Source organism: Mesoplodon densirostris, chromosome 18, assembly GCF_025265405.1.
Source record: "Mesoplodon densirostris isolate mMesDen1 chromosome 18, mMesDen1 primary haplotype, whole genome shotgun sequence".
NCBI classification, from domain to species: Eukaryota; Metazoa; Chordata; class Mammalia; order Artiodactyla; family Ziphiidae; genus Mesoplodon; species Mesoplodon densirostris.
Window position 1 is genome coordinate 3,323,590 of NC_082678.1, and position 22,267 is coordinate 3,345,856.

The window sequence follows — 22,267 nt, forward strand, 5'->3', positions numbered from 1 at the left end:
CTTAAGATTGCAAAACAAGTAGCAATTTAAATTGGAATAGTCCAGCTTCTCTCTAATTTTACTCCTCTTATTTTTCAAAGAAGGAAAGAATATTGACCTTGCTACATTATATTATGTATAGAAGTTTAAACCTTTATGTAATTTATTCTATTTCATTTGGAAATAGAGGCATTCAAGGTAAAGGTTGTAACTGATGGGATATTTATATAGCTATGTTTTCGTTTTAAGTGTGATGGAGAAGTTTCTTTCTGTGGCAAAAGTTCTCCTCATTTTAAGCTAACAGTTTCTAAGTTCTAGTTAGTTAGTCAAATGGAAAATTTCCCATCCAGGTAGGTTGGTTCTTGAATTTATTTATGTTTCTCTTGTGTTAATGGATAGTGGCCACGTCCATCAAGTAAAATATACATATTTTTTGGTGAATACCAGAAGGAATCTACAAAGACTTTTATAAAGATGTCAAAAGTATGACCTTTTTTCTTTTTTTGTCCCTCAGGGGGAGACCAAGCTGAAAATTACCTTGGACAGGACAGCTCCGATGATAATCACAGTGGAACTCATGGCCCTTCTCTCACATCAGATGCACCTTTTTTGTCAGATTATCAGGATGAGGGTGAGTGTCATCTTTCTGGCTTTAGGATGACCATACTTTTATACTTTTTGTCCTGGCTTCGTTGCCTTTGGTCATTTTCAATCCAGCAGCCTTCAGAAGGTTCTCTGTATTGGTAAACACTAGTTCGCAAAGAACAATTATTTGTTTCATTATGGTGCTGATCCTCCTAGGTAATTCAATAGTTCTGAAGTTAATGTACTTAGGGAAACACTAATTCCATATTGGAGCAGGAAGACATCATTATTGATCTTTCTATAAGAACTGTAGCTGAAAAGCTAAGAGGGCATTTTAAGATTGCAGAGCCCATTTTACCATTCTTTCAGATTTTTTAGCTTCACTGAGTTTCATGAGAATTAGAGCTTTCATTTAATGATTATTAGTTTGTTGATTTATTGTGGATTATTTGAGACCCTTGAGCTTATCATATTATAACAAGATACCATTTTTACCCATGCTTTCACATACCTCTGACCATATTGGTGTTGCTCAAGGGGAAGGGAAGGCCACAAGAACCATAATGCAAATCTTCCTGGAGCATCAATTTTATTTGAAGATTTGGGAATGGGAAGAGTTACATAATTCAACCCTTATAAACATTGTATTAGAAACACATTGGCATGTAACAGAGTGGAATGAAAGTATATATGAATTTTTAAGATACATGAATATAAAAGTTTTGGCGTGGTGGCTGCCAGTTTCTGGCTCAGGCTCAGCTGTTCCAGGGGTGGGAGGTTCACAGTGCCTCTTCTGGCATTTGGCCACTTGACCAGAAGGTTTGATCATCACTGATACACATGGTTATCTTATCAAAGTCTCTCTTGTGCCTTTGCAGTGTGGGTGGGGGGGAGGTAGAAATGCTTCTAAACTGGATATTAAATTGAAAGCTTATTATTCACTTAGGGATTGGGAGTAAAGTTGGTAAATTATTCCTTATTTTTCTTTATTAGTCTGTGATCTTTCTATTTATTTTTCTTCCAAATTTCCCTCTGACTTCGGCATTTTCAAGTGTTCATAATCCCCACCTTCCCTTCTCTTTCTAATTTATCACTAATTCTTATTTCATTTGGCCCTTTCAGTGATTCATATTTTCTCCCTTTCATTGAATTGGTAACCACCAAATGAGAACTATGGATTCAGTCACACAGAAACAGTGTATTTTGCTTGAGCTTTGTGTACTAGCACAATTAGTAATACCCAAGTTTTAGAAATTGGGCCTTAATGTGAGATCTGTATATTGGTTCAGGTAAAAACATTGTTTGGATTGAAAGCTTAATAATTACATTGGTAGCTGATTAATAATTATAGAAAATTAACAGTGCAAAACATTTTAAAAAAATCAACCTTTCATTTGTTTTTGATCAATCTAATGCTTGACAGAATTAGAACAATAGTACCTCATTAATGCATAGGTCACTTCTTTGGTATTTCCAACTTTCCCAAACACAGCTGAGAACACAATAAGTAAGCCAGAAAGACCTCTAAGTGAAAATAAATGTTCCTGAGTCCCAGGTTAACATTTATGTACCCTACTCCTGGGAAAGCCCCTGAGGCCCTCACTGGGGATTCCTCTTCTTACAAATGTCTAACCATTACAATGTTTTGATTTCTCAGCCTACACAGTAGAGTGAAGCATCCAGTTAGAAGAAAAAGTACTGTAAAGGAATCAATTAACAAATAACATTGAGGAAAGAAACACGAAAACAATTAAAATTTGTTATAGAAAACAAAATCTATAAACAAAACTTTTTTTTTTTTTTTTGCTGTACCACATGGCTTGTGGGATCTTAGTTCCCTGACCAGGGATCGAACCTGTGCCCTCAACAGTGAAAGTGTGGAGTTCCAACCACTGGACCGCCAGGGAATTCCCACAAAATTTATATAAGAACTAAAAAAACATAGTAGCCTGGGGCCATATTGTACTGGAGAGAGAAATGGCCCGAACTCTCCCCTAAGAGCTCAGTACCTTAATAAGGTAAAACGTTTAGCTAGCCTTTATTGAGCACTTACTATATGCCTTGTATTTGTGTTCTAAGTACTTTGCATTTATCATCATTTAATCCTCAGAACAGCCCTAAGAGGTAGGTATTAGAATTATCCTCAATTTACAGGTAAGGAAACTGAGACCTAGGGGGAAGTTAACTTACAAACTGAGTGAGACCTAGGGAAGTTAACTTATCTAAGATCGAATAGCTAGTAAGTAGTATTACCAGGATTTATGTCTACACAGTCTTGTTCTAGAACCTCTGCTCATAACCACTCTGCTATCCTTACCACTATCCTTATCTGAGTTATCAAAAAAGATGGGGGCTTCCCTGGTGGCGCAGTGGTTGAGAGTCCGCCTGCCGATGCAGGAGACACGGGTTTGTGCCCAGGTCCGGGAAGATCCCACATGCCACGGAGCGGCTGGGCCCGTGAGCCATGGCCGCTGAGCCTGCGTGTCCAGAGCCTGTGCTCCGCAATGGGAGAGGCCACAACAGTGAAAGGCCCACGTACCGAAAAAAAAAAAAAAAAGATGGATTCATATTCCAGATATTTTGGTTAAGACTGTATAGATACACATAGTATGTTTAAAATATTTTCATTAAAAATAGTTGAAATTAAAGAAAGTAATTAGTGTTGAAAGAGGTAAACCTATTACCTGGAAAATTCCATAGTGGAAACTTTGTTCCATAATAGTTCCCCAATAGTATTAATAATAGTAAAATTTTACTTAATAGATTTTTATTTTCAGTTCTGTGCATACACGTTAACAGAATTCCCAAAGTGACACTGTCAGTGGTAGAGGTAGGAATAGACTTGTTTGTGTTAAAAATTTGACTGTAGGATGATGAGATAATGTTTAAATATGAGTTGCTGCAAAGCATTGAATCTAGCACAGTGCCTGAGTGACTGATGCATAATAGGCACACTAAATGTTTGTCTCCTTCCCCTGAAAAATAAAGATATGTACATTTCCTGTGAAATTAAAGAGAAGCTTATAAAGATGTTAAAATTTTAAGTAAACTTTATATCCTATTTAACTAGATTGCACCATTATGGAGAACAGTAATACTTGATATGCTATTTATTCATTATTAACAAATACTTATTTAGAGATTATAAGGTATTAGCAAGGCACTGTGCTAAGCTGCTAGTGAAATAGGCAGTAAAAAGTCAAACACAGTCCCTGCCCTCATGGAGCTGCCCGTCTCATTGGGAAAACACACTATTAACAAGCTGACAAATGGACAAATATAAAGTCAGTGTCTTCACTTGCTGACGAGACAGCTAGGGTGATCCTTTAGGAAGAAGAGATTTTTCTAAAATTTTCTTTGTGGTGACATTATTTTAGACTTTTGGAAGTTTTATGCTTATTAGAAAAATGAAAGGTCACTGTTAAAATATTTCAGCTTTGTTGCTTTCCACCTATAGCCAGAGCAGTGTCCTAAACGAACAACAATGCAAGGACACGCAGTCTGACCCATTTGCCCATAACTCCAGTGATGAGAAGCAGTAACCATGGTACATGTCGTGTTTGGGTCATGCTTTTGTGAAAACTACAAAGAGCTCTAGAAGAATATAGAAACCTGGCCAGGTGCACTGCATAAAATAAAAACCAAGGTTACAGGCTAAACCATGCATAAAAATGAGAGCATGTTGCTACCTAATCACAATTCCTTCTCCGCTTCCTTAGTAAGTGCTGTCAGTCTGAGAATGTCAGGCTATAGCCTATGGAGAGACACCTACAAATAAGAGCATAACCCCATCATTAGGAGTGAAAACTTGCTAACAAGTAATAATATTTAGATTTATAGACTTAGGAAGGCATTGTTTCTACCATATTGAAGGAAAAAAATTTAGTATGAAACATTCAATACAATAACTATACAAAAGCCAGCCAGCTATGAAGCTCAAGATCTGATTGCTTTCATCGTCCAAAATGTACAATATATTTTAATGTGTCTATAAATTTATTTCATTAGTACTATGAAGAACCCCCATGTACATACATTTTTTAAAGATGGGTTAGGGAAAATGATTGTTCTATAAAAGGGTATAGTAACTTCTTCTCAAAAAAAAGGAAAAAATAAAATTATTTTATAAGGGAAGAAACCTAAAATCTATAATACTGTATTATGTATCATGTATTATTACATTCTAATTAAAGAAAAGGTAATGAATGGTATTGGGCAGATATGTCTGGGAAGAAGTGAGAAAGAATGTTTTTATAATTTATTTTTACATCGGGATGTTTAAAGGTTATAAAACGTTCTTATTCTCCAGCAAAATGAAAAATAGAATTGGAAAAGTAAAGACGTATAATAAGTGAAGAGCCTTTATTGACCAATTTATTAAATGCTACTTGATTTAAAAGAAATTTTAGACCTGTTAATGTACCAGTAGTGGCCATTTTCAACTTCATGACTTTTCTGAAAGATACATTAAAAAACATAGAATATTTTGAAAATAAAGAGAATCAGTTTTTTATGGCTTTATTTTTAGCACTTTTAAAAAACATTTCTCTGCTTTCAACTTGGTTCTGAAATAGAAGTCAGTTTTGGATTTAATATTATGAATAACAGACTAGCTTTTGTTGATCACTGTATGTTTTATTTCTATAATAATAAAAACAGGAATAAGAAATTATTTTAGTATCTTCACTAAGGGAAAGAAGAATATATTTTAAACAAAACTTTTATTATTGTGAAATTAAAATGAAAGTTTAATTTATTGATTAGATTTTTGTGGCTGGAATTCATGCTTGTCTTAAGTTTCTTTGTACCAGAATTAGAATCTTAGAGTCTGAGAGCTGGAAAAGATGATGGTCATCTAGTAACAGGAACAAGTTATTGAGCATTTACTATGCTGTACTAAGTGCTTTTCGTGCATTATCTCATTTAATTCTCAAACCAGCTCAGAGAGAAAGGAACTGTTATCCCCATTTTACAGATAAAGAAATTAAGTGAATTGGCCAAGGATGACATGCCTAATCTATGGGAGGTAGTGGGTGGGGGTAGGATTCCAGTAGATTCCAAAGCTGCTGCTTTTTGAAGACCTCTGATGAGCTGGTTGTTTTTTTTTATTTTTTTTTATTTTTTTTGCGGTATGCGGGCCTCTCACTGTTGTGGCCTCCCCCGTTGCGGAGCACAGGCTCCGGACGCGCAGGCTCCGGACGCACAGGCTCAGCGGCCATGGCTCACGGGCCCAGCCGCTCCGCGGCATATGGGATCCTCCCAGACCGGGGCACGAACCCGTATCCCCTGCATCGGCAGGCGGACTCTCAACCACTTGCGCCACCAGGGAGGCCCCTGAGCTGGTTGTTTGACTTCTGAAACACCCACTCTTATGGGCTTTATGTATCATTCTCTTATTGCTTTTATTTCACCGAATATAATATTTATTTAAAAATAAATGTGTTCAAAGGTAATTATCCTCTAAAAACTGCTTTAACTGCATCATGCAAAATTTGATATGTACTAATTTCATTATAATTCATAATTCCATCTAAGTATTTTGTAATTTCTTTTACGATATCCTTTTTAACCTGTGTGTTATTTAGAAGCGTTTTTGTGTGTTTTTTCCTGGTTTTTGTTTTGATTTGTTTTAGTTTCTAGGGATTTTTAAATCTGCTTTTTAAATTTTTTTATTTTTATTTTTCTAATTTTATTATGTAAGAGCCTAAAAACATAATATATACTATTTATATTCTTTAGACTTTATTGAGACTTCTTTTGTCGCCTAGTAATAGTTTGTGCTTATGTGCTATGTGCCTCCTGAAGTATTCATTGAATACACTCTTAACTATTTCTGTACTTGTAAATAATGTTCTTCAGATCTTTTGTATCCTAGCTTTCCTTTTATCTGCTGGAAGGCTTGTGTTAAAATTTCCAATTATAGTTGTAGATTTATCCATTTTTCCCTGTTTTGTTTTACATTCTCAAGGTCATGTTTTAGATACCTATAAAGAGGTCTAATTACTTTAAAAGGTTTCCTCTTATTGAGCTGAAATCCTATCCCTAGAACTTCTGCTAATTAAGCTAGTTTTGCCATCTAAGTCTACTCATAGCACCCCTGATAGACTTTATATTCAGTGAGGATAAGAAATGTTTGTTCACAAGCCAGTCTGAGACCCCATTGCTATGAGTTGTGTATAAGGCCTGATTTTACTGTATAAATTATATTGTTTCACAGAATAAGTAAACTGTACTTCTTACAATGTTTACAGAGGTATGTGAATTAATGGTGCAGTGATTAGTAGTAAGTGACCTCTCTGATCAGGTAAACCTTAGGCTGAATACTGCTGACAGCTTTGGAGGAAAATGCCTGTGTTTTATGCCTGCTTTACTTGGAATGTTAGAAACCTATTGCAGGCTCAGTCATTGGTATCCTGGTAGGTTGAAAGAGTTAATGGCTTAAAAACAGCAAGCGGGCCTCCCTGGTGGCGCAAGTGGTTGAGAGTCCGCCTGCCGATGCAGGGGATACGGGTTCGTGCCCCGGTCTGGGAGGATCCCATATGCCGCGGAGCGGCTGGGCCCGTGAGCCATGGCCGCTGAGCCTGCGCGTCCGGAGCCTGCGCGTCCGGAGCCTGTGCTCCGCGACGGGGGAGGCCACAACAGTGAGAGGCCCGCATACCGCAAAAAAAAAAAAAAAAAAAAAAAAAAAAAAAAAAAAACAGCAAGCCATTTGCTTCCTTCTCACTGATGGGGTCAAGCCCATTGCTTTCTTCGTGTGTATTTTTCTTAAATTACACAAACTATATGAACATATTTAGAGTTGTTCCTTTTTATTCTATTATATGAAGATAATGAAAGTGACTCAGATAGTCCCTCTCCACATATGATTATGTAAATAAACATACATACATTCAAACAAGCATTATCTCATTTTCTTTTTATTCTTCAGACACTTGCTTTCATCTTTGTTGCGTGCAGGTATATTTTTCTTTAATAAAGGCACATGACTCCTGTCAACCCTAACAGAAGTTATATCTATGTGTTTAGAGTACACACTGTGGAACACAAAACTGATTTCCATGTCTGTGTTTTGAGGGTCAAAGAACAAATTCCTACTGTAAAACACAAACTTTCATGAACATGGTAGATTTCTGAGCAAGTTTCTGTTGGCTTCAGGTGAGTCCATCAGATTTCAAATCATTGGGAGAAATTAAGGACTCAATGGTGAGTTAACTGTGATAAGGGTAAGTAAGCTGTCATTCAGGATTGCAGTGGCCTCCTTCATGAAGATAAATGTCTTATTAGATCTAAGACATCATGTCGTTTATATAGTTTGGTATAAATCACAGATTAAGATGACAAACTGGGTATCAAAGTTGACAGTAATTTATATAACTTAAATGATTACCAAGGATTATACATGTTTTGTGAAGAATAAGAAAACAATAACAATTATCTGTCTATGAACTACCCATTTTTCATTCTTCAGCCCAGCATGTTGGGCTGTTGGTGCGTGTTTAACCTCTAGTGTTCTGTCCAGTGCTCAGTAAAACACTCTCACATGTGTTGATGGTTGGATATCTTACATAATACTTCTTTCACTAGGAAAAACCCCTTACAAATTTAACCCACGTTTTAACATTAAAACCGTGGCATTTTAGAAATGGAAGAGACTTGGTAATCACCTGATCTAATCTCTCTGTTTTTCCAAAGAGGAAACTACATTTTTTAAAAGGCTGAGTGCCTGGTCTTATGGTCAGCAAGACAGAACCAGTACAGAAACCAAGGCCTGGCTGTGGCCTCCCCTGACCCATACTATGTACCTTCCCTCCCCTGCATGATCTCAGCATGCTTTTCAGCGCAGACCCAAACAGCTTTGCCTGACCATGGGCCTTAAGCTATTTCTCACAAGTTTCAGTTAAGTCCTTCAGACATGTGTGTCTCTCTGGCCTATGTATGTTCTTATCTTCTTCCCAGGATGATTTGGAAGCACTATATTTTATAAAGAATTTCAAAGGGCTCCATAAATGCTAACAATTATAACTGTGAATAGCATACAATTAGTTTCTGAATTGACTTGACACAGAACTAATTCGTTATCTTTTTTGGCCTTTTTGTCCATGTTATAGATTTTAATATACTGCCAATGAAGAGTTAGTTATTGAATACCTATATTGAATACCTTTATTCAATCGTGAGTTTAGAGGCTGTGTGGAGGATACAAAAAGAAATAAGATGTGATTCCTTTCCTTAGTGAGCAAATAATCTAGCTGAAGAGAGAAGACTAGACACCCCCACTATAAAGTATATGGTACATAATCACAAGGGCTGATTTTCAGGGACAGAGTTTTCAGAAAAAAAACCAACTGGTTGGACTTGCAGTAGTTTGGAAGAAAGTCAAGATAAGATTTGGCCTGTGCTGTAGCCAAAGTGTTTTTAGAAATCTTTTCCAGACTGGGAGTATGAGCAAAAGTCCATTCTTTGAAAGGTCAAACATTTTTTGAGCTTCCACTGTAATTAGTAGTGAAGTAACAGTGGCCATCTTTAAATGCAAATAGTTGATTTTTAAGTGAGTGATTTGGCTGATGAGATTAAGCTTTTTCATATTGCCTCAAGTATTCTTTGTTTCTCTCCAAATTCTAAACTAGTCAATGAGTGTAATGGTAATATGAAAGTCCTAGAATATATCACTACTGAAGTTGTTAGCGTGGTCATTACAGTGGTGGTAAAATGATATACAGTGTTTTGGTTGCTAATGTAGTATATTTATCTGATGGATATATAAATGAGTCAGAGGCAGACCATCCTTCTTCAAGCCCCAAACCCACTGACCATTTTTATCTCAAAGTTTAATATTCACTTAAATGTGAAAGAATTTTGTTTAAGCATAAAACTTTCAGGCCAAGTACATAGATACATATACTTAATTTATATAAGTATAAATTTATACTTAATATATATTATGCTTTATATATATGTAAATATATATATTTTTAGTCATTTCTTCATGCTTTGGTGATCTTTGTTTTTCTACTAGCCATAAGTTCTTTTGCTTTATCATAGAACTCTGACTTTTCAAGTAAAAAGTAAATGTTAGTAATGCTGTTTAAAACAGTGCTGAAACCTGTTAATCTAGAATATTATTGTCTACTAGGGGAAGATTGTTGAATTCACAAGCTATAATTACACTTATAGTCTACACTGCCTTTCTGACTTTGAGTGACAGTCTTTTTTATGTTAGGCCCTAAGTAGCTTTAACCCAGATACATTAGCCTAGTGGGAAAGAAAGATTATACAAAGTGGTTTCTCTGGCTTGTAAAATTGAGATTTATAGGGGAGTTGTTCCTTCATGGAAAGTTTTCACTTACAGAAGCCTTTAGCCAATTATTTGCAGACCCATTTCTATGAGCTGTTAGGATATAGCTTATATGGTATGGTATATTTTAATGGAATGCTCTAAGAAATAAACATCATTGTCATAGTTAATTTTGTAATTATGTTATTTCATAATAATACTCCAGATTTTGTTTTAATCAAAAAAGCATAGGGTTGGGGCTTCCCTGGTGGCGCAGTGGTTGAGAGTCTGCCTGCCGATGCAGGGGACGTGGGTTCGTGCCCCGGTCCAGGAGGATCCCACATGCCGCGGAGCGGCTAGGCCCATGAGCCGTGGCCGCTGAGCCTGCGCGTCCGGAGCCTGTGCTCCACAGCGGGAGAGGCCACAATGGTGAGAGGCCCGCGTACCACACACACACACACAAAAAGCATAGGGTTAACTGGGATCATGAGTGCTCCTGTCTACAAATGACCATTATCATCATTGTAAGACATTTATGAACGCCCAAGAACGTAGTTGGGCCTAGAGATTGTCACAGCTTAAGGAAAAAAATCACTTGAGTTATCTAATCTAGCCCTTCTAATGAATTCACATCATTCTTACTAATATCTCATTTAATTAATTATCAAATATAGCCATTATGCTCTGTATTCTTCCTTTGCAGGACATATTTCCCACCCAACTATTATTACTAATTTATTCTTCATGTCTAACCTGAACTTTTCCTTCCTTAGTTTCAGGCCGTTGCTCTTTTCTGTACCATCTTCTGAGACTGAATAATTCCCCTAATTCATTTATATTGTTACCTTTAGAAGGTACTTAAAGACTGTGAACATTCATCCCCAGAGTCTTCACTTTTCCAAACTACATAAATTTCAGTTCCCTTAATCCTTACTTCACTTTGCCCCTGTAATGCTCTCCAATTTGGGGGCATTTTATCACATTCCTTGATATTTTCCATTCCAAGGGCATCACCTAACCAAGAAAACTGCCTTTTGGGGAGGGAACCACTAAAGTGTAAAATCTCATATAAACCACTTGAAGATGCCTAAGTGTTTATTTGATGTTGGTGTTGGTGATCATCTGGTGGGCATGCCAGTGTAGTGCTTGCTTTGGCATATGTTGGGATATATGTGTATTTTAATGCCTTAATGTATTATGGCCTGTTGTAATTGAATGTCTATAAAGTAGCAGTTAAAAGGGTTTTATAGACCTTAGAAGAGATTAGAATTCTCTAGCCCCCTCTTGTGGTAAAAGAAAATACAACTTTTGAGCTTTTCTAGATTGTTTTGTTGTAATTGACTTCCAAGGCTAAGATACATAAGTTCTCAACATGGGAGCATATGGAATGAATCAAGAACTTAAAAATTATATACTATTACATATAAAAATTATAGGGCTTCCCTGGTGGCGCAGTGGTTGAGAGTCCGCCTGCCGATGCAGGGGATACGGGTTCGTGCCCCGGTCTGGGAAGATCCCACATGCCACGGAGCGGCTGGGCCCGTGAGCCATGGCCGCTGAGCCTGCGCGTACGGAGCCTGTGCTCTGCAACGGGAGTGGCCACAACAGTGAGAGGCCCGCATACCGCAAAAAAAAAAAAAAAAAAAAAAAAATTATATACACACACACATATATGTATATCCAAGAACATACGCACACTCAGATCTGAGAAGATCCTGTTCTTTTATTAAAGCCCTAAAACCTAAAAGGTATTACTTTCTTACAACTATCATTTCAGTATATTCTTATTACACAAGTCAGGAGGAGGACAAATAAAACCATAATCTTGAGGGGTTTATATTCCTAAATAGGTAAATGATGGAGGCTTGAATATGAATTTTAAACCAAATTTACAGGTATTTTTTCTTTGCCATTAAAAATGGATATTGTTAGCATTTCTAACAGATATCCTATATCTCCTATAACAAATTAATTTTACCAGCTTTGTAATTTATTATTGTAACCTTCCTTCTATGAATTTCAGATATATATAAATGTCTAGTAAATAGCAAACAGATGAAGGGAAGACTGAACTGGCATGCAAATGTGTTCATGCGTATTGCCTATAGAAAAAATTTCTACATGTAGCACAAAATTATGTTTGTTTTTCTAGGAGGCCACTAAAAGTAACACTTCTGTTCTGCCTTGGAATAGTCGGCCTATAGACAAGAATCAGTGAAGAGTTGCTATTAATATACCTTACATGGCAATCCAGGAGGTGAAAAGATTAAAATTAGACACTGTCCCTCAGTAGTTTTTTTTAAAGCTACTCGAAAAACTTGAGTTATGGTTAAGGTAGGCTGCCTTTATGCTCAAGTCACAGTCTAATGAAAAAAATGGGGCCCTATTTAGCAATTCTGAGAACTCTAGAAATAAATTTGAGACCATGCTTTGTTAATATTAAATTTTTTTCTAAAAGAGAATATTTAATATTATGCTAATTGAGGAAGTACAAGAGAAGAATGCCATAGACATAGCAGGACAAAATGAAAAGGAGTTGGTCACAGGTGAAATAAGTGAGAATAGCATAATGATTTAAATATTAAATAGGAAACTGGTAGTTTTGACTGATTGTCTTTTTCCTCCCCCACTTGAAGAGATGATATTGGTTATTTTTTTTCAAATAGGGAAATTAGTTCACTTTATGTGCTTCTCCCTTAAGATGTATGAATAAAATTTTATTCTCAGCTATTTATTAATTTTTAGTATTGGTACTCCTCTGAATACCTGAAGACAAAATTTAACAAACCTAAAGATGAAATCTCTTAATAACAAAGCATTTATGGATCTTCATAGGAAGAGTCTATCTTTTCCACTTTTTAAAAAACAGTAATTTGACATAAAACTTTTGAGCTTTATCTGTAATCAGGTTAGGTGATCTTATACACCCCTGTTGCCTGATCTGTGTCAGGTTTCTCAGGCAACTGCTGGATCTGATTTTTTTCATGTTAAGGCTGTACTTTTCATGAGATAGACTAAATTGTGGACTTTCTTAAAAACTTTGGAACATTCTTATGTGAGTAGAGATGCAGAAAATGGCCCTTAGTTATACGTGTGTATTTCAATTGGTTTGGTCATCAAAAAATTGCGACTGATCTTGGATACACATTCTTTGACCATTGATTTAAAAGTAAGCATATATACTTTCACAGAGCTCAAGCGTACCTTTCTTACTTTGAGGTAAGTCTTTACTTGGCTATTGGAAAAAGATTCATTTTAGAAAAATTGTTTATGAACTCAGATTTATTAATCAGTTAAAGATTTTTATTCTTTCTTTTAGCATTAAAATTAAGGAGATTAAAATGACCAATTTCTTGGATGGTTACAGTTAATAACATTATAATATAGAAACTGTTTGCAAATATTTGACTTTGTAGCTATAGGGAGGTGTCAGAGGGTTTGCTAGAGTGTCATGGTCATTGTCAAAGTGTAGGATAGAAGAGATTTTCCTGGAAAGCCACATCTGAATTCTTGTTAAGTGTCTTACTATAAATAATTATTATTTTCCTTATCATATCATTAAAGCTGAAAGATTTAAGACAGATTTTTAAGACAGATTACATATTTCTTCCTTGCTTTTTCACTCTGTATGTGCAAGTGCCTTCAGCTGCAAAGAAAAATTTCCTAAGGAACACTAGGGCAATTCAAGGAGCTCATCATGTGAAATCTTTTGCATGTTTGTTTCTTCAGGAATAACAAATTTATTTAAATTTGGTAGTGTTGTTTTTAAGTGTTTCTCCCTTAATTTGGAATTCTTTAAAATTCCCTTTTCATTTAGGATGAGACATAAAAAGGAGCCGAAGAAACTTCTTACTGTCTTTTTCACTTGTTCAAATCCTGCTTTTCATAAAACCAACTTCTCACTGCTTTTATATTTTTTCCATGGATAGATTATCAAATTATAATTTAACTATAAATATATATTAACTTTTTAAAAGGTATGTTTCGTTTAGTGTTACAAGACAATATATATAGCTTGTCTTAGCAGTGGAAAAACATTTTTCAGCTATATAAGAAGTCCCAGCTTTATCTAAATGAGAGAGAAAGGTACATGCATGAATAATGACTTTGCATATCGGGTGCAAAGGAACTTAGAACAAATGTTGGAAAGGTTGATATTAATTCCAGTTTAGTTAGGAAGGCTAGGTTACTCCACTAAATATACATAGTAAAAGTAAATGCAGACTAACTTGCAAAGGTACATAAATTTATAAACTTTTAGGATGTTTACATTTTATATCTGATGGTGGCCTTCCTTCAGCATTTTTGTTGTTTCTTATATTCTTTTTGTTTGTTTTAAGAAGTTAGTTAAGGAGAAATTGCTGGAATTGTAGAAGTAAATTCTAACAGTTGAGTTAGTAATTACAGCACATTTTACAGTTCACTTATGATTGTTACTAGTGTTGCTGTTATAACGGTTACAGTATGAATCACTGTGCAGAGTGTTGCAGGGATCCTGGTCTAAGCACTACAGAGGCCAGACCTAGGTAAAAACTTTCACAACTTTAAGTTTACTATTCCTATATGGAATAGGCAAAAACTGAGTTCTGATATAGTTACAATGTTCTTTAAACTCTTACCCAAGTTATCACTGACAACAATTCTAACATATTCCATTTTTCAGTCCAAATGATATAAGACCACATTGAGTATGATTTTCAATATATGGCAAAGGTATAAAATTAAAAAGAGGTTTCCATAAAAATTTTTGCACACTCTGCTAAATGAATTATTGAAATTCCAATAAAGACTTTTTTTAAACTCTAAAAAGCAGTATGGGTTTTATTTTTCCCTCAATCCTTTCAGCTCTCATAAATGTCCCCATGAAAGCTATATCCGCAGGGTTAGAAAAGAATATAATATTTACCCGATCAGGAAGATTTTTTAAATGTGGCATCTCAGTGTGAGATATTGACTGAGGGGGCTGGCAGGTTTACTGGCCTGGCAGATACAGCAGGTTAGCAGTAAATCCATGTGGTGAAAAACCCCTGAGAAGTTTTTGATTAAGAAAAATTTACTATCCTTTTAAAATGAAATATGCTGGTCATTTTTTAAATGATAAAAGCAGATATTTTATGTTGTTGTCTGAGTCAGATTCTGAAATATATTTTAATGAGTTTATTGTATGAAAGTTCCTGGATTTCTAAGATGCTAACTTAAATTATCAGTCCACAGTCCAGCATATCCATATAACATGTAAAAAGAAATGATAAAAATAAGCTTATTCAGCAAAAATAAAAATAAAAGTTTACATCTAAAGCCATAAAACCTGCATTCAGAGAAGAGTTAATATTGTTATTCTTTTATAAATGTTACCGGTGACTTAGAGATGTAATAATATTCTGAACTCTGCTTAATGGTGAAATTAAAGAAAATATTTAAAATAACAAATGTAATTTAAAATATTTGTAGTTTCTAAGAGCAAACTAAAATTATGAGGTAGTTCTTTTAGTGCATTACAGGTTACATTTTTACTTAGAGTCAATGAGAGCAATAATTAATTTAAAACATAATGTGACAAGACTCTGTTAAGTGATAAACAATTTTATTGGGAAGATAAATTTAGAAATAATATTTTATATAGAAGTTCACAATTAAGTTTATAATTTATTGAGAATTAAATTTTGAGAATGGTGTCTGCTCCCTCAAAAAGCCACATGCTCAGTGAATATATTATCTCCCTCCTCAGATGTTTCATTAACAAGTTCTTGAATTTTACATAAAAGCTAGTGTTTACAAAAATAAACTCAAAATGGATTAAAGACCTAATTGTAAGGCCAGACACAATAAAACTCTTAGAGGAAAACATAAGCAGAACACTCTATGACGTAAATCACAGCAAGATCCTTTTTGACCCACCTCCTAGAGAAATGGAAATAAAAACAAAAATAAACAAATGGGACCTAATGAAACTTAAAAGCTTTTGCACAGCAAAGGAAACCATAAACAAGATGAAAAGACAGCCCTCAGAATGGGAGAAAATATTTGCAAACGAAGCAACTGACAAAAGATTAATCTCCAAAATATACAAGCAGCTCATGCAGCTCAATATCAAAAAAAACAAACATCCCAATCCAAAAATATGCAGAAGACCTAAGTAGACATTTCTCCAAAGAAGATATACAGATTGCCAACAAACACATGAAAAGGTGCTCAACATCACTAATCATTAGAGAAATGCAAATCAAAACTACAATGAGGTATTACCTCACACCGGTCAGAATGGCCATCATCAAAATATCTACAGGGCTTCCCTGGTGGCGCAGTGGTTGGGAGTCCGCCTGCTGATGCAAGGGACACGGGTTCGTGCCCCGGTCCGGGAAGATCCCACATGCCGCGGAGCGGCTGGGCCCGCGAGCCATGGCCGCTGAGCCTGCGCGTCCGGAGCCTATGCTCCGTAACGGGAGAGGCCACAACAGTGAGAGGCCCGCGTACGGCAAAAAAAAAAAAAAAAAAAAAAATCTACAAACAATAAATGCTGGAGAGGGTGTGGAGAAAAGGGAACCCTCTTGCACTGTTGGTGGGAATGTAAATTGGTACAGCCACTATGGAACAGTATGGAGGTTCCTTAAAAAACTAAAAATAGAACTACCATGTGACCCAGCAATCCCACTACTGGGCATGTACCCTGAGAAAACCATAATTCATGTTTAAAAAAACGTCATGTACCACACAGATGTAGAGGATGGACCTGAGGACACGTGGAGGGGGAAGGGTAAGCTGGTACGAAATGAGAGTGGCATGGATATATATATACACTACCAAATGTAAAATAGATGGTGGGAAGCAGCCGCATAGCACAGGGAGATCAGCTCAGTGCTTTGTGTCCACCTGGAGGGGTGGGATAGGGAGGGTGGGAGGGAGACGCAAGAGGGATGAGATATGGGGATACATGTATACGTATAGCTGATTCACTTTGTTATATAGCAACAACTAACACACCATTGTAAAGCAATTATACTCCAATAAAGATATTAAAAAAAAAGATCTATGGCTCAAATTGATTTCTGGTTGCTGTTGAAGAAGAGTTATGTGTCTACATACCCTCCCAAATTAAACTTAATTTTATAAAAAATCCTCAGCACCACAGTAACAAAACCTGCTCTTTATCTCACCGAGATCCTCTGTTCTACCCCACAATTTCAGGAAGAGGCAACTAAAACAATCAGCATCATTCTTCACCTAGATAATGCTTTCTCTGCAGCTAATAGTTCCTTGTTCATCAAGGAAACAAATGTGCACGGAGGTGACATACTCTTCACCCACCACTCTTTGTTCTAGGGTCCCTCAGACTGATTATATCGGCCCCAACACTGACAAATATCCCCCCAAACTTTAACACTGTGTTAAGTGGAATTATGACATTTTAAGGTTACACTCGCTTGGCTGAAGGTTGATTGTCTCTGAGAGATCAAGGAATTGTGCTCAGTGATAACAGAATCCTTGCCATGGAATAATCCTCCTTATTGAACTCCTAGCTCTCTTTATTTGGTTACTTGGTCACTCTCCACCCCCACCCCCCACCAACCCGGGGAATGACTAGATACTAAACTGGTGATTCACCGCTCTCCACTAGCTCCTCCAAGGATATTTTAGAAAGACCCACAAGCGTTCTAGCAGATGAAGGAACACGACATAGCAAGCAAATGGAGCAACTCCTTGAAATGTGCTCTCACTTGGGGAGTACCAACTACTAGAAACAGGAGAGACTCAGTTCTTGTTTGACCTTCTTCTGGCAGCATGAATTTGTAAGAGGGTCTGAGGATACAACATGCTTCCCTTCTCCTTCCCCCAGCCCTCCAGTTTTTCATGCATTCATTTAATCTCTGTTTTTTTAAAAAGATGTGATTTTTAAAGTTTTTCTCTGGAGGCAGAAATTTCAGACTTGCTGTCTGGGCAAAATTTTAAGCTGCAGCCTTTGTTGGTGACAGTGATGGTGACAGTTCTTTATGCCAATCTTTGCAGTTCCAATCCAGCATGCCACTACATAAATGCCTTTGTAGTAGTAAAAACTACTGAGTAATGGTAAATTAAAGACTGATGAATTGTGAATACTCTCTTTTTCCCCATATCGTATAAATTTAAGAGAACTATTATGAGTGAATTGATAATACCATAGAGAAAAACTTTAGTTTAGCTGCATTGTACGAATAGCAGAGAAAGCCCTATTTAGGGAAAAGTGTTTAAACAATGCATAACATCATCCTACAAAAGATTTACTAGCCTGACCTTCATCACCAATAGCAACAATCACTTAGTACGCAACTATGCTGAATACATGGCATTCTATAAGGTGAATTAATAGTACCTGCTTTCTATAATAAATTTATTGAATGCGTACCGTATGCCAGACATAGTATTTTACATACATTATCTCTAATCATTACTACTGTGCAGTGTAGGTATTATTGGTCCCATATTACAGATGAAGAAACTGAGCATCAGAGAAATTAATTTGCTCAAGGTCCTAAGATAATAAAGTGGCAGAGGAGGGTTTGAATAAGTCTCTATACATCCAAAGCCCATAATCTTTCCAGTATGCTACACAGCTTCACAGAAAAGGAAGTAACATTTGCAGTTACTTCTCCAGATACTTGTATACACTGCTAAAAGGAAAAATTGGAGATTCTGGAATTACTTGGGAAAGCAGTAGTGTATTAATGGCTACCATTATTTGAGCACCTACCCTCTGGCAGGCATTGTGCTAGGCACTTACACAGTTTCATACAGCCACCTTTTTATTCCAATATTCAAAAGCTAAAGGGTGTCTAATTTCAAAGCTCGTATTTCTTCCACATTGTCTTCCAAGACTGTATAGAAGAGGGAGAGGAAAGGGGCTGTAGCCCAATGCTATCCAATAAACTTTCTGCAGTGATGGAAATGTTCTATAATATTTGCACTGTGCATTTAGAATAGCCACTACCATTTGTAACTACTGAGTACTTGAAAATGTGGCTAGGGAGGCTGAGACTAAGTTAGGGAATTCCCTGGTTGTCCAGTGGTTAGGACTCCACACTTTCACTGCCGAGGGCGCGGGTTCAATCCCTGTTCGGGGAACTAAGATCCCACAAGCCACGTGGCGCGGCCAAAAATATATATTTTAGTTAATCTAAATGGCTTCATGTAGGGGGGTTGGGACGATTGGGAGGTTGGGATTGACATATATATACCACTCTGTATAAAACAGATAACTAATGAAAACCTACTGTTTAGCACAGGGAACTCTCCTCAATGATCTGTGGTGACCTAAATGCGAAGGAAATCCAAAAAAGAGTGGATATATGTATAACTGATTCACTTTACTGTACAGCAGAAACTAACATAACATTGTAAAGCAACTATACTCCAATAAAAAAATTTTTTTGATTTAACCTTTTTTTAAAATAAATAAATAAATGGCTTCATGTAGCTAGTGGATACCATATTGGAGGATGAAGCTCTAGAATAATGGCTACTTCTTAACCAGATAGTCAAGACAACCTGAAAATAGTATTTCAGAAAGTTCTTGAAAGATGGATTGGATATAAGTTGGGTGGGCAAGGGAAGGAAGAAAGGAAGCTCAGGCATTGGCTGTGGCTGAGGAGGAGGTCAGAGATGTGAGGTGGGTGAATCGGCAGAAGGAGCCTCAAGTAAATTTCTGTGAGAAGCCCAGAGAGAACAGGATGTGGAGTGGAGGAAGGGAAGCGACCTGGCAAAGTGCTTTGAAGAAGAGCATTAGAATCCATTAATGGATTTGCACAGATTGAAAGGTAAATAAAAATCAGCATTTTTTTTTTTCAGTATTCACCCGATGTAAATCATTACTCAACGTTTTGATAAGTGGCTTTGGAGTGAGTCGCTTAAATGGTGCTGTGATGTTGGTGTATGCTAGATGCTTACAAGCTCTCATCCTGCAGAGCTCAGAGCTCCTGAGTCAGAGGGCTATAAGTTTCCGGGCAAGGCTGGGAGGCTGTCATTTATTCCTTCACAAGTATTCATTAAGTCAATAAATCTTCTTGTTTTTTGTCAATGCCATATCTAACCTTTCTTAAGAAATTAATTTTCCAAGACATTTAAAACTTTTTATTATGAAAGTATTTAAGCACCTGGTAATGAGTAATGCAGACACTAATTTGTTTACTGTTATAGCACTTTACAGTTTAAAAATCTTGCTTGAATGTGTTGCTCCATTTAACCCTCACAGCAATCTCATGAGGTGAGTGGTATCTTTGTCTGATAAGTGAGGAAACTTGAACTTAAGGTTTGTCTGGAATCATGCATCTCACATGTAGCAGAGCTGGAACCCAGACGGGAAGCTGGGCAACTGCAGGGTCTGAGTTCTCCGACCGCACTCTCTCCATGGTTGTTCATAGCCTTCACTCCTTCTGCAGTGATAAATACAGACATCCGAGTGAGCTGTGATACTTTCATGTGTGGGTTTCCATTTTTCAAATTAAGAAACTGAGGCACAAAATAAGTCAAACATGAGTCATCAAGCCTTTGGGTCCAAATGCCGATTTGCAGGGGAAAAGGACAAAAGAACATGTTGAACTGCCCTGCAAGTACACGATTAGCAAAGTGTTGACAGTAGGAAATTCTAACAAATATCCTAGATTTTTCAACGGATTAAATTATAAGGAAAAGTAAGGGATGAAGGACAACGTGTAGATTAAAAGAGATGTACAAGAAATTTTTTTACGTGGGTAAGATTTTTGAAAAAATTAAGTGCAGATGCAGTCGAACCCCAATCTGAAGACCATGATTTATTTTCTGGTCTATCACTTAGTCTCTTGAACTTTATGCTTTTCTGTACTTATACTGAAAGAGTGTTCCATTAGTTTAATATTGAGCGATCACTTTGGAAAATACGTAGTTAAATTTATTTTTAAAAAGAAGAAGAAATAAGCAGTAGTTGCTCTTTTGTGTATTGACCCTAATGGTTCATTCTGAGTGACTATATACCCTTTGCCCATTCAGTTTTCTTTTTTTTTTTTTTCTTTTTGCGGTATGCGGGCCTCTCACTGTTGTGGCCTCTCCCGTTGCGGAGCACAGGCTCCGGACGCGCAGGCCCAGCGGCCACGGCTCACGGGCCCAGCCGCTCCGCGGCATGCGGGATCCTCCCAGACCGGGGCACGAACCCATATCCCCTGCATCGGCAGGCGGACTCTCAACCACTGCGCCACCAGGGAGGCCCCCCATTCAGTTTTCTTATCACACACCTTGTGATCATCACTTAAAATGGTTCTTTGGAAAGAAAGCATTTTGGATTGAAGAGCTTTATAATAAGTTCCTAGTATTCTGTAAATCTTGATAATGCTCAAGCTTATGGTCATCAGAACAAGGAAAAATCTAGAAAAACAGTGAAGAGAAACTGTTGGACATATTAATTTACTGCTCTGCGTTCTAATCTACAATCAATATACGAATGAAAACAAAGATTAAAAAATGATTTCAAACATAAAAGGAATACACTTATACTGTGAGCTGTAATGTCCAAGTATTTAAATTTGGTCTCGATAAACCACTTAAAACAAAATTAGTTCTTCACTCACAGTTTGAGTTCTTCACTCAAACTCCTGCTGAGTTTGCAGGAAGTAGAATTTTCCATGGGACTTCCCTGGTGGCACAGTGGTTAAGAATCTGCCTGCCAATGCAGGGGACACGGGTTTGATCTGTGGTCCAGGAAGATCCCACATGCTGCGGAGCAACTAAGCCCGTATACCACAACTACTGAGCCTGTGCTCTAGAGCCCATGGACCACAACTACTGAAGCCCGTGCGCCTAGAACCCGTGCTCTGCAACAAGGGAAGCCACCGCAATGAGAAACCTGCACACCACGATGAAGAGTAGCCACTGCTCGCCGCAACTAGAGAGAGCCTGCACACAGCAACGAAGACCCAACGCAGCCATAAATAAATAAATAAATAAATCAGTAAGTAAGTAAGTAAATAAATAAATAAATAAATTCCAGTGAGAGACAACCTTACGGACTCTATTTCCAATAAATTCTAAAGTTCCAGAAGATTGAAGAGCTTGAATCATTTGACCTGTAAAGTTTCCCACAAGCTATGATCGTTCCTGTTTTTATCTTCTCTGTTGCCCTGGCTTTGAAACAAATGCACTTATCAAGGTTTCAAGAATAATATGGGACAGGAAGATTTTGACAGACATCCTAATTAGTCTGACCCATACTAATATAAACAAATGCATTTCCCTCCATTACTGGGACAGTTCTAGAAAGAGCAAGATGTACATACAAACATGTTCATATTTTGGGTTGTTTATAATAAAGGTGGAATTATTGATGCTTTACCATCTTGAAAGGATTGCAAAGGGTTATAACATTAGTATAACATAATGTATTTAAATTTCCCCATTTTCTACTTGTTTTTCCTTCCATAAAGATTACTC

At 36.8% G+C, this 22,267-nt stretch overlaps 1 protein-coding gene across 1 annotated transcript in view; it reads left to right on the plus strand.

Moving 5' to 3' along the window:
- Positions 1–22,267, plus strand: part of SKAP1 (src kinase associated phosphoprotein 1) — a 269,272-nt gene that overhangs the window by 70,297 nt on the left and 176,708 nt on the right. The window contains exon 4 of the mRNA XM_060081646.1: positions 494–610. Coding sequence (XP_059937629.1) covers positions 494–610 — 117 coding nt within the window. The remainder of the gene's footprint in view (positions 1–493; positions 611–22,267) is intronic.